Source organism: Callionymus lyra, chromosome 18, assembly GCF_982586985.1.
Source record: "Callionymus lyra chromosome 18, fCalLyr1.hap1.1, whole genome shotgun sequence".
NCBI classification, from domain to species: Eukaryota; Metazoa; Chordata; class Actinopteri; order Syngnathiformes; family Callionymidae; genus Callionymus; species Callionymus lyra.
The window spans coordinates 15,759,344-15,771,495 of record NC_141835.1 but is presented as its reverse complement, the minus strand read 5'-3'; the positions used below and the strand labels follow the sequence as shown (position 1 = coordinate 15,771,495).

Below are 12,152 nucleotides of genomic sequence, written 5' to 3'. Positions count from 1 at the left end.
ACTGAGATTACCTTGAAGCTGAAGGTTAAGTCGTCAGGATCACAGGTGTGTGAGTAATCTGGTGGGTTGCATATGCACGGGCATTGTGTCGGTTTGTGTTAGGGATGTTGCTGACGGCGTCGGCAGCAGGGGCGGGGGTTTAATTGTGGCGGTGGATGGATGCAGCATGACTGCACAGCCCTCGCTGCTGGCTGATAAAGCAGCGAGACGCGGGCACCGACTAATCCCTTCGATGTTGAATTACTGAGGGGATGGAACGCTGGCGGGGTTTACGAGGAAGGCAAAGACAGGCAGGGAAAGAGGCAGAGCTGGAGCTATACACTCAAAAAAATCGTAGAAACACCACCAGGCCTGTTGGTGTAGGCCTAAAACAGCCTTATCGAGACGCCAGTCTATGTAGACGTGCCCTCTGGATTCTACCTTTTGTCAAACTCATGACCAATGAATAAGGCCCGACTAGTAATTTTATGTGGCCCAAAAGTGCATAATATATTGTTAAAAATTTTAAAAAATATGCTGTGAATCAGGAAGTGATCAAGTTTTTTTTCGTTACAAATACCATATTGCAGACTCTCTGAGAGTCTGAGAAAGAAACTTTTCCATTTTTGTCGGAGAGTCTTCAATCACAGTACTGCTTTTTTTGCGATTAGCAATGAAAATGAATGAAAGCAAAACTCATATAGTGTTGTGCTTAGAATTCCTTTCAAGATTTGCCAAATACAGAATTTACTACTTTACTTTAATTGACTCACGCTTTTTAAATGTGTACTAAAGTTTGATTCCTTACTGCTGAACTGGCCTGTGGAATCTTCCTACCTGAGATCCCACCTTTAGCCCTGATATCCGTCTCAGGATATACTGTAGAACCTTTAATACAGATGTCATGTCCATATTAGCTATGGACTGGCGGTTTGGCTGATTGGACTCAACACCTTTCTGTTCTGGTATTTCGATCGCAAAAATACAGAAGCATAAATGGCTGATTTACTCATTGTGAAAAGCAGTGGGGGTGGAAGTGATCCGCTAGAAAACCCCGGTCATTGTCAGCATGGTTGGGTTTCCTCAGCCAGCCAGTGAGCGAGTGGATTACTGGGGCTAAATCTCCTGCATGGTCTGAGTGCTATAATCGCAGCGAGAGTACGGGCCCAGGGAGCAGATGTCACATGGTCCGCGGGGGAAAGGTTGGGGAATTAAGTGGGACAATTGCTGGATTGCCTTGGCATCACAATACCAGTAGAGTAGGGAGGGAAGGTGGAGAAAGGGAGGGAGCTTTGAAGCATGGCAGCCATGACAAAATGGTTGATGGCTCAATTGGGGTGATATTGGACACGCCAGATGGAGGGGGAACCTAATGAATCTTGACAGCCAGTGAGAAGGGAGAACACTTTCTCAACTCTTGAACACCTTCTTTATTACTGGACCCAATGATGTATTGTTTTCATGACTACAATCACATGACGGATCAGAAATCGGAATTATTGCCTCAGTCCGGCTTGAATGAGAAGCTAGATAATGCAGTTATTAGCTGGAGAAGCCAACCCTTAGCTTGATTAAAGGGCAAACAATGTCCATCTCCAAGGACTCGTTGTATAAAAAAACTGGAGCGCCCAGAGGAGAAATGAAGCCCTTTACTACTTCATAATGGACTCTGCTCTCTTAACCTCTCTTTTGCTGACATTTTAGAGCTTTATAGTACTTATAAGTACTTATACTATAAGTACTGCATCTTGGAGAGAAAGACTTGGATAAATATTAAAATGTATTGTAGAAAAGTAACTAGATCATTTGAGTTACTGTTCTGCGACATGTGTCAGGCAGGATCACAAGGTTCAATCTTTTTGAACTCACGTGGGGAATTGGCTGAGCTGGATCATATGTGGTTTTTTCGTAGAGCTTTTTTCGTTGGATGCACACAAACTGCTGAATGCAGAACAGTATTTGAGCTAGAAAAAATAGTTAAAAATCAATGTTTTCCAACTCTGAATCTCTTTAGTTATTCCTAAACGAGGCCCCAGTTCCTCACAACATAGGATTCCTGCCACACTTCCTGGGGGAAGACTTAGTTAAGACGCATTCAAGATTCATGCAAATTTGTCTCCCGTGTGAGGGAAGCGCTGGCCATAAAGCAGAAAAGGAAAGTGAGCCTAGCTGCTGTTTGAAGACACTCTTGAAGCCGAGCCAAAACCGCAGAATCATGGCCACTCATAAGAAAAGAAAGCGTCCTTTGCATCGCTGCACAGAACTGAACATTTTTGAGACCATACCGTGAGTCATTGCCATGGCCTACTTATGCTAAGCGCCTAATAACCAAAGTCTCTGGCATAAAGGGAATTTGCATGAGTCTATTTTAAGACGTTATATGGTTGTGGAGTAAAAGGAGTAGTGGATTAAAATCTACCTTCCCTAAAATATCATGTAAATATTTACCTTGATATGCTTCACTCCGCAGCTCACCAACTTGCTCGGCTGGTACAAGTCCCACGATATGTCGAATATCTGCAGAGAAGAAGATTCAATAATTACATACTTTATAATTTTGCCGTGAGCCCGTAAATGATTTAATAGCATTACATAAGTCATTAGCAGAAGCGGCACGGTCCAGTTGGTTTACCTCAGTGTGAACCCATGCCTGGAGAGATGCCAGTTAACCTACTAGGCGCTTACAATGCGCCCTTAATCTGAAACCCTGCTAGCGTATAGGTGTGCTGCCCCTCTTGCAATTGACAGAGGGGGATGAAACTAGCTAGTGAAGAGTGAATGTGAGAAGGTAGGGATCAGAAACTTGCAGGAAAAATCCAGTTTGCAGCAACTCTTGGATCTGTTTGTTGGATGTTCTCTTGTGATTAACCTGAATATCTTGAATCGCTTCTGTTCCATAAACATTTGAGGGTCATTTCACCGGTCAATGTGGATAATGGTCAAGATTTGCTCATGAATCGCAAGAGAAGCAGCTTAAGGTAGCTAAAGCAAGAGGGGTAATAGAATTCAAACTTCATATTGTATATATTTTCTGCATCATAAAATACTAATTTAATGTCCTTAAAATGTATTCTTCTGGTTCCTTCAGTTTATTCCCATTATGGGCGACAAATTATTACTTGGAGCTAGTAAGGACAAAAGGTGAGAGACGCCCTAAAGAGGTATCATTATGGACTGAAGTCCTTACAAAAGCAGCTGGTCTAACAATTCCATCCTAATGGACAACGAAAATGAAAAAGCCTCGTACATATCTTTTTTAAACCCACTCGGGCAAGTCACAATCAATCAGGCCCAATTAATTTGCGTCTTCTCCGGGCCTGCGCCGTCGTCTTCCTTCGCCACCGATTGATGCGGTCGATACAGATATCTTACCCTATCTGTGTGACCTGGAGCGGCTGCCAGAACCTTCCCTCGCCTCCAGTCCCACACACAGATTGTGTTTTTGGAATCCAGACCGACGGACACCAAGCACTGCAATGAGAGCAGAGGGACAGAAGATCACATGCTGCTCTTGTTTTAATGACAAACAGTGGAATTGTAGGCCGTGTTGAAAAGGCTAATAATGGCTACAGAGCAAAAACAGTTGTCCAGCCTTTGGCACTCCCGGTCGGCACATGTGAGTTCTTCCGCTGGAGGAGCCTTTCTATAGCCGACCGGGTGAGTAGGCAGCATCAGCCGAGCAGAAGCGGAGACAGCCGCTTGTGTGGAAATCATCTCTACTCTGCTGCCAGCTTCACGTGGGAGAGGGATGTCCTCATTGTTTCACGGCTAAATCCACTATCCTGTTAGCCGCCTCTAGCATTCCGGTTGCTCCACCTGCGCCCCAAAAAGGTGTCGCAAACTATTTTTTAAGAAACAGATTTTTTTCCACAAAACTGGGCTCCCCTCATAAGACAGTGGGACACATTTATGGCTACATTTCTAATCAGGTGGAGGGTTAAAAAGAAAGATCAATTACTTTTTTTCAATTTTTAAACATAGGTAGAACTCTAAAATGACCCAAATAGACACAGAAAATATTTCCTTCATCCCACCAAAGTAGTTTTGGAAAAAACATCAAATGGTGGAATTTAAACACCATTAAATGAAAAGGCTTATTGTTTTTTTTTGTAATAAATTAATTAATCTTGTAGCAATTTCTGTGAAGGAAAACATTTGTGCCACTGTTCTTTTTGGACCATACTTTATCATAAAATAAGAGTGTCTTGATGTAAACATTTAGACCAGGAACGCCACACACAATCCAACCAATCCTAGTTATAAGCCAACTTTGAGTCAGTAACACAGTGAAAATGTAGAGGGGGTTTCTGTGGCATCTGTGAACAACTACAGGAGCGCTAAAGCTTGATTGGGCAAAGCCGGCGATCTGCTCCGAGGTCCTGGTGCCCTCAAAGAATGTTACGGTCACAGTTGGATGCTCCGAAAAAGGGCAACATGTGAGTCCAACCGCTAAAGGTGACGAGGATCTTAAGCTCTCCTCGCAGGGGTAATGCCAGGTGAAGGTCATCTTCTGAATGCGTAAAGCCGACTAAGTGGTTTTGACATTAAAGGGCTGATCTGGGCTACAAACCAGTTACACATGTCGTACCTGTCCTTCCAGGTCAAAGGCCAGACAGGCGATTCCATGCGAGTGGACGTCCTTGAGGATGGACACCGTCTGTACGGTGTAGGAGTCCCACACACAGATGTAGGGCTCCTTGCCCACCTGTCCGGTGGCGACCAGGACGCGCTCAGGATGCAGCGCTAAACTGTAGAGAAAGAAAGAGAGAGATATTAGTGTGTCTGTGTGTGAAGCACAATTCACCCTTCGAGCAAACTCAACGGGATAAGGTGGACTCATTAAGTGTGTGATGGGTATGAAGGGGGGCGTAAAGGGGGCAGCTTGATGAAGTGACACGGTTCAATTCCCTCAGTTGTGCTCGCACGCAGCAGCCGAGAGGGGCCGTCTCGGATAACCAGCCGTTTTTTCGAATCCGAAAACGTCGTTTGCGGTTGCGCGGTTTACCACCCACGGGCTTCCTAAAATCGTGCGGGGTTTCCTCGCATCATCACATATGTTTGTAGCGGCATTACATAATCACCCCCCTCCTCCAACTGTAAGCGCGCTACAGCTGAGCAACAGCCTTATGAACCTCGCTCCCCCCCCCCCCACCCCACGGCAGCCGCCAGTCACGTTCCAGATTCACTGGGCAATTCTTCCCCTTGCCTCCTCCTGGCCTACATATCTCACGCTGGGATGAAGCTCCCGTCATTTTCATCAAACCTGCTCCTTAAAAAACGACTAATACTGGCGAATAATCTGACAGGCACGTCAAAGCTACTGATTCATACCAACAATGACAAACACTTCAGTCTTGAATAAGCAGTCGTCGGTGGAATTTTTGAAGATCTAAACGTTGTATCAATTGAGGACTTTTTGTTTTAAAATCAGCACTATGACTGCTTGAATGCTCAGCAGTTACAGTTGCGACTAAAATCTTCAAGCAAAAAGCTAACCACCTGGAAAATACAGCCTCATTTTACTGGTGTTCCAAAGGGAAGCACTAGCAGTTGTTAACAGCAGGTAATGCTGTACGACGTAGGTGTCAAAGTCAATCACACGGGGCAAAAAATTGTATGACATTCTGAGTTGTACCCATAATGCATTGCTCCAGGGTTATGTGTAACACTTCTTATGTGTGTAAATACATTTTCCCGGACGTGAGTTCACTGAGTCCTGAATAATCTTTATACATGGTGTCAGAAGTGGCAACAATTCCAGGTGCAGTACATTGTAATTAATTTGGGGAAGAAGTTTTCATGCAGACTGAAATAACCGTCACGTGGACAAAGGCAGTCACCAGTGCTAAGTGCTAGTAGCGAGATGTCGCTAGAATACGGTATATAACTTAGCATGTCGATGGATGGAGAAGTGACTGCGCATCTGGTAGTTTTAATTCTGAGAACAGAGAGGCCCAGAATCCACAAAGGGAGTCGCTAAAAACTGTAAAGAGAACTCCGACAGTGACGCACAGAATTCCCTTTTCAAATCATTTAAAATGCACAAAGTGGATGAGAAGATTTGAACTGGTTGCGTATTGCAACAGCTCTGAACAAGGCAAAAAATTGGAGGTTTGGTTTCAGTTTTTATATAATAAACTCTATTTCTTAGTTAAATTGAAACCCAGGAATCTTTATAGGTCACAATAGCATGAATCTACTTGAACCCAAGCCAACCATCCGAAGGGTCTAAAAATTACCTGATGGGCCGCTTTTAGCCCCTTGGCTTCCAGTTTGAAAAGTCGCTTTTATTTTCCACAAAAAGTGTAGGAAAAACCAAGCTACCGTTATCTCACTTTAATTTTAAAGAAGACTAAGATACTTGACTCCTCCACTACCTTTGAAACATTGGGTGCGCATTCCACTATATGTAAGACTGTGGTCTAAAAGTTGGATACGCTGGTTTTGAGGATCCTAACTTAAGACTTCCTACTACTGCGATCTGCTTTGAGAAACTTTCAAACAAACCAGAAATGTGTCTGACTTTTTATGTGTCTTAATATTTATAAATATATATATTCCCATGCAGTTCTGAGGTCAGAGACCTTGACCCTCTGTATTAATGCATCGTCGATTAAATCCTGATGGATGTCTGGTTCATAAATATTGAAGTGACGTTACATAAAAAGGGTAAAAAGAAATACATTTTTCATTCCAGCTCTTGAAATCCTCATTTGTATTCCACGTCCTCGGGCACACGAAGATCCGTGAAGCTCGGCGGTGGGTAAAGTGTGCGAGAGTCGGTGTGGCTGAGATGTGACGGTGCTGATGACATTTGATCTCTCTCCCTTTATCGTCTCCCCGGCGCCTCGACCGAACCTCTAACCATGCTCGACTGCATGTCCTCGACTTTCGCGACTACGTAATCGTGGCACCATTTCTTAAACAACAAAACCATTCAAAGGTATAGAAAGAGAAACTTTTTTCTAAGGTGGATTATGTGTCGGCAAACAGATCTTGTATGCAACAGTTCACAGCAAGGGTTTCAATCTAATCCAGCATCAACGGAATCCCCTGTTTCTTTAAAATCAAGAGCCAAAAATACAGCCGGCAGAGTTTCGCTGTTTGATATCAGCCGCGTCTTCTTTCCATCTGCCAAATCCTCAAGTGCAACCGTTTAAATCCTACAGCTGTAAAACACCCTGTTGATACGAGCCAAGTGAAAAGTGTTGATTTCGTCTCGGCCAGGACTCTGCGACGGACACCTCGGGAGACGTGCGACAGACTTTGTCGCTTTTTTTAGCGTTTGATTCCTGAACAAGACAACTTTTAATCAAAGTCTGGACCAACGTCTTCCCTTCAGGGTGTTCTTGACCCAGAAATGCTCGCGCTGCTTCCACAGGATGGCCAGAAAAAAAAAATGTCTACACGAAAGGGAAGGTGAAGGAGATTTATGTAGAACTCCGGCCGAGAAATGTATCTTTCGCATCAGAGTGAGCTGTTTACAATCATATACTGAAGAAAAACAGCCTTAGTATGACACCGTATAATACCCTGTTGAGTTATTATCACAACATGATTTCTCCACATATGATTTTCTTTTCTTTAAATCTTTGATTTTGTTTGTATAAATGGAAAAATCCCGATAATCTCAAGAAGAGGATTTTCAGAAGAATGGGACTCATTTGTTTTCTGCACCCAAGTGAACATTAGCACTTAACGGCTAGCAACTGAAGCAAGTTAAGCTAGTGGAGTTTTCTAAAAACTCCCAAGACCTTCACCATGGATCTAAGTTCACAACCAGGTATTTAAGAACTGATGCATCGACAGTGTTTTACTCATGACAGACCATCTGTAGTAACAAACACTCATCCACAAGTCACGGTCAACATCCGGTTTAAAAAAAAAACGACGCCATCTAAAAGCAGTAGTTCAGTAGGTCTACTTGAATACTGCAGAAATACAGGTATTCACGTACACGCATAGTAACAAAACTACTTTTACAGGATTAAAAAACATATTCACAGCCTGGTTATAAAACAGTTTATAGGGCTATAACAGTAATTTCACCGTACAGTTTTTAAATTATATTCCCATTCATCAGTTTTCTGGAATTTGTATTAGGGGCGTGGTTGTCTTTATTGACCACTTCACCTCTTGACCAGATACTGCGACCATGAATTGCCTTTTAAAACTGACAGCTTACAGACGTCACAAATACCATATTTGAATAAGTCTATGGGTGTGACGCAATAGCTAATCAGAGCCCAGATTTTACAATGATGTATCGGGAGAGGGAAAATTCAACAGGAGGAAAAAACTCAGCAAGCTTATAGATCCTTTGAAGGACATAATGACCCTGAAATGTCAGTCCAAGTCTTCTTTTTGTTTTTTTCATACTTCTAAATGTAAAAGAAAGAAATATCTGAAAGGGGTGTGCGTTCCTCTCGTAAATGGTGATCCGATACAAATGTTGATACATGGATAACGATAAGATTTACAATACATTTTAATACAAATTGATGCAATTTGATGCGAAGTAGTTCATTTATTTGTGAGTTTTTAAGAAAATGGTAGAGAAATGTATCTTTTCAGAGCAGGCTGTTTTAACATTACAATCTATCAACATTAAAAAATGATTTCTATACTTGAAACTATTCCATTTTTACGAATCGGACAAAACATAAAGCAAAAGAGAAAGAATACATGCATTTTCCATTCTTTGGCCAATCTTTATTCCCCCAAAATCCACCATCTTATATTCTCCACTGAAATAAGACCCGTCTTCAGCCGATTGACCTACTCTTTGAGCCATGAAGTCATTCTTTTGTCAGAAACAACCAACAACCCTGTTAAAGACTCTTGCTGAAAATCCCTTGGCTCATGACAAATTTCAGCTTCTAGCATGACTGAGGTCCAGAACATAAATTTAGTTAGAAATTTAGTTCGACAACACAAACAAAATTCTGCTCAACCAGTTGCTCCTTCAGCCACAAGAGGGCGAGCAGCTAGCATTTTCTGTTGTCAAATGAATAATGAAGCGGACACACAATATAATGCTAGTTATCTCCAGGCCAACCCACACAAGTCAACACAAGCGCTGGAGCTTTAACACACAAGTCGTCGATGTGTGGACGGGGCGACACCATCATTTGGGACTTTGGAGAGGGACTGTGAGCCAGACAATAAGAAGACTCACAACCCATGCAGTAGCATTGAGCAGTGGAGTCTAAGTGAACCGAAAGAAAAAAAAAGGATGACTAATGTTGCAAAATTTGTCCTTGAGCAAAACACAATATCTTCCACTAAGCCTGTGTGTCTGCATACAAGTGACGATACATTGTGTAGTTGTATTGCTGTGTTGCTATGGATACACCTGATGAAATACTCAATGTAGCTAAAGTGTAAGTCAGTTGTGTGATTGTATTTAGCATGCTAAGCTAAGGAAGAAAGGCTTAAAAAAGTGACCTGTCTGTATTAGTATGTGTGGTATATACCATTGAAAAGTCATACCAGACACTAACTTTAGGCCCTGTTGTGGTGTGTTTTGTGGTGACTTGAGCTGATGTAGACAATTACCGAATACTACTGGAGGTTTATTGAGGTCACAAGCTATTGACAAAAAAGAGCAAGATGGTAGCCATTGGTGGTCATAGAGGAGAGACTCAAAGTAGTAGCATCCCTTTTCCACGAACCTCGCGTCAACCATACCCGGCTAAAATGGTTTTCCACCGAAATTGTACCTTAGTACACATCAAGATACCTTTGAGTATCCGCTCCGCTGTGATCCAAAGTGAGTAGAACTGATACTAAAATGTGACGTTGACCGACTGACGGCCACTGACTCTCAAAAAAACCAGACTGTTTTCCAAATTACTCTATGGATAAATCATCTGCAACAACTGACAACTGCAAGAAGAAAGACTGTTGCTTTGTACGTGAACAAGGTCCAGGACCTTTGGGGGTTTTATAGTGGACGAAAGAATGGAGCAGGAATTTGATGGGGTAACCCGCAATGAGAAGGTCTACACGGATGTGGGGATGGAGTTGGAAGGGAAGGGATACCACTGAACTTTACAGCAATGTAGCCAGAGTGGGTCGAAGTGGAAAAAATTGTTCGACCAAATGGACGCCATATAAGGTCTGCGGTCTCTTTATAGAAGAGCTGGGGGAGATTTCCCAGGAGAGGAAAGTATGGATTTATGTTCTTTGGCAGTTGCCCCCGTAACCCTACCTTGCAAAATCCTAAATGTACAGTAGATGGCCTGGTTTTCACACTGTTATGGAGTTTGGTGCAATTATTTGGCAAGAACCAGTATTTGCTAGCAGGCTCAAAAAAGTACAGAGAAGGGAGTTTGAATCCCAGTGAGATAGATATCCTTGTAAACCACTTTATCTTAATTATATAAAGTATATCTTATATTGAAACAAGATGGCGCCCTCCAAGGCAGACGGGTTTGTACGACCTACTCAAGAATGCCGTTTTTTTATCGTTTATTGTTGGGTTTTTTTTTTTACTACTTGCACTTTTGTTGCTCTGTTTTTTAGATTTGTATTCTTTCAAATATATATTTAGTTATTTATACGTGTATGTATATATATATATATATATGTTTATACTGTGCACTTTTGTTGGGGGTACAAAGTAAGAATTTCATGGTACGTAGTACCTATGACAATAAACGCTTTGAATCTTGAATCTTAATAAAGCTTGGATTATATTCAGTAAATCTAAAATGAAATATAAAGCTTACTAGTTGTAATGTCAAATTAAAAACTGTTTTAATGATTTTCTGCAATTTGTCTTGAGTAAATAAAAAATAAATTAAGAGGATATAATCAGTTAAATATACATGAATTAATCTGTTATAGTTTTTCTTATTTAATTTATATCGGCTCATAAATAATGTTATATTAACATGTTATAAGACATTTATAACTTACCGATCATACAATTTGTTTCGTGTACATATTAACGCAGTATCATGAATATGTTGAAACCCGAATCATGTTTTGAAACCGAGTCGCATGTATCATGGCATATACATGACACAAGGTGACACCTGCGATGACAGGTGCACGTGACATGTATCACCTTCGCATTTACCTGATGATGTCATCGTTGTGTCCCAGGTAGAATTTCTGCTTGTGCTCGCGGGTGTTGTACACGACCCCCACGCCGGCCACGAAGTAGACGATCTCCTTGGCGGCGGTGTAGTACAGGTTGTTGCGGCACTGGTGTCCCCGGTATCCGTAGACCCACTCCAGTCTCAGGTGGCAGTTGGGGGCAGTCCTGTCAGCCATGGCCGCGGTCTCAAGAACACCGATCACCGAGGGTTTTTGACTCCAAGTCCGTGTGCCCCATCAGGTGATGTGGACCTCCGCCGGCCCGGGGTTAGAACCACACATTTGGAATAAAACACTCGATTAAAATCTCACTGAAGTCTGTGTTTAAAAAATAAAATAAAAAACAGCCGGTTCTTGTCATAACGCGGTCCAACTCGGACGGGTTCGGTCCTCCTCCTCTCAGGTCAAACCTCCTGTCAAATCCTACAAAGATGGAGCTGCGAATGTTATACCGCAAGCTCCGCCTCTGCGCGTGACGTCACCGCCCCCCGTTATCCAATCAGGTGGCGTAGAGCGTACTAGCGCTGCACGCGGTAGCGCTCCATCTAGTGGGTCAAGATGTCTATCCTCCCTCCATCACTGTCTCCTCTTTGACCTCCACACGGTTGCAACTCCTGCTCATGACAACCACCTTATTAAGTGCAAATTGAGACATTAAAAAAATATTTATTATAAAATGTAATGGTTATTTTTGTGTCTTACATATTGTCCAACTCGCCCTTATTTTTTATTATTTTTTAAATGTTCTTTTTCAAAACATTATATTTATTTACAAGCATAAAGGCAAACATTAGGAATAAAGAAATAGATCCAGTTCCCCTTGATTACGGAAATGTACTTCCTCTTGTCTCTTTTGACATTCTTGGAAATGAAAATAAAATAATAATAATAATAGCAATAATAATAATAATAATAATAATAATAATAATAGAAAAAAAATTCATTCATGTCAAAGAAATTGTAAAAACATGTATAGTAAAACACATACCTATAGAGGAATGATGTAATGGATTAACATGAAACTCAATTTATAAATAATAATAATTGTATGTGCACTTTGTTCTTGC

General features: G+C 41.8%; 1 protein-coding gene across 1 annotated transcript in view; it reads right to left on the bottom strand.

The window, feature by feature from the left end:
* The window catches only part of eml5 (EMAP like 5), a 29,182-nt gene extending 17,714 nt beyond the window's left edge, over positions 1 to 11,468 (bottom strand). The window contains exons 1-4 of the mRNA XM_087779338.1: positions 11,066 to 11,468; positions 4,568 to 4,727; positions 3,352 to 3,450; positions 2,428 to 2,496 (exon numbers count right to left, since the gene is read on the bottom strand). Of these exons, the coding sequence (XP_087635464.1) occupies positions 2,428 to 2,496; positions 3,352 to 3,450; positions 4,568 to 4,727; positions 11,066 to 11,262 (525 nt within the window). The 5' untranslated portion in view covers positions 11,263 to 11,468. The remainder of the gene's footprint in view (positions 1 to 2,427; positions 2,497 to 3,351; positions 3,451 to 4,567; positions 4,728 to 11,065) is intronic.
* Between the last annotated feature and the right edge of the window lie 684 nt (positions 11,469 to 12,152).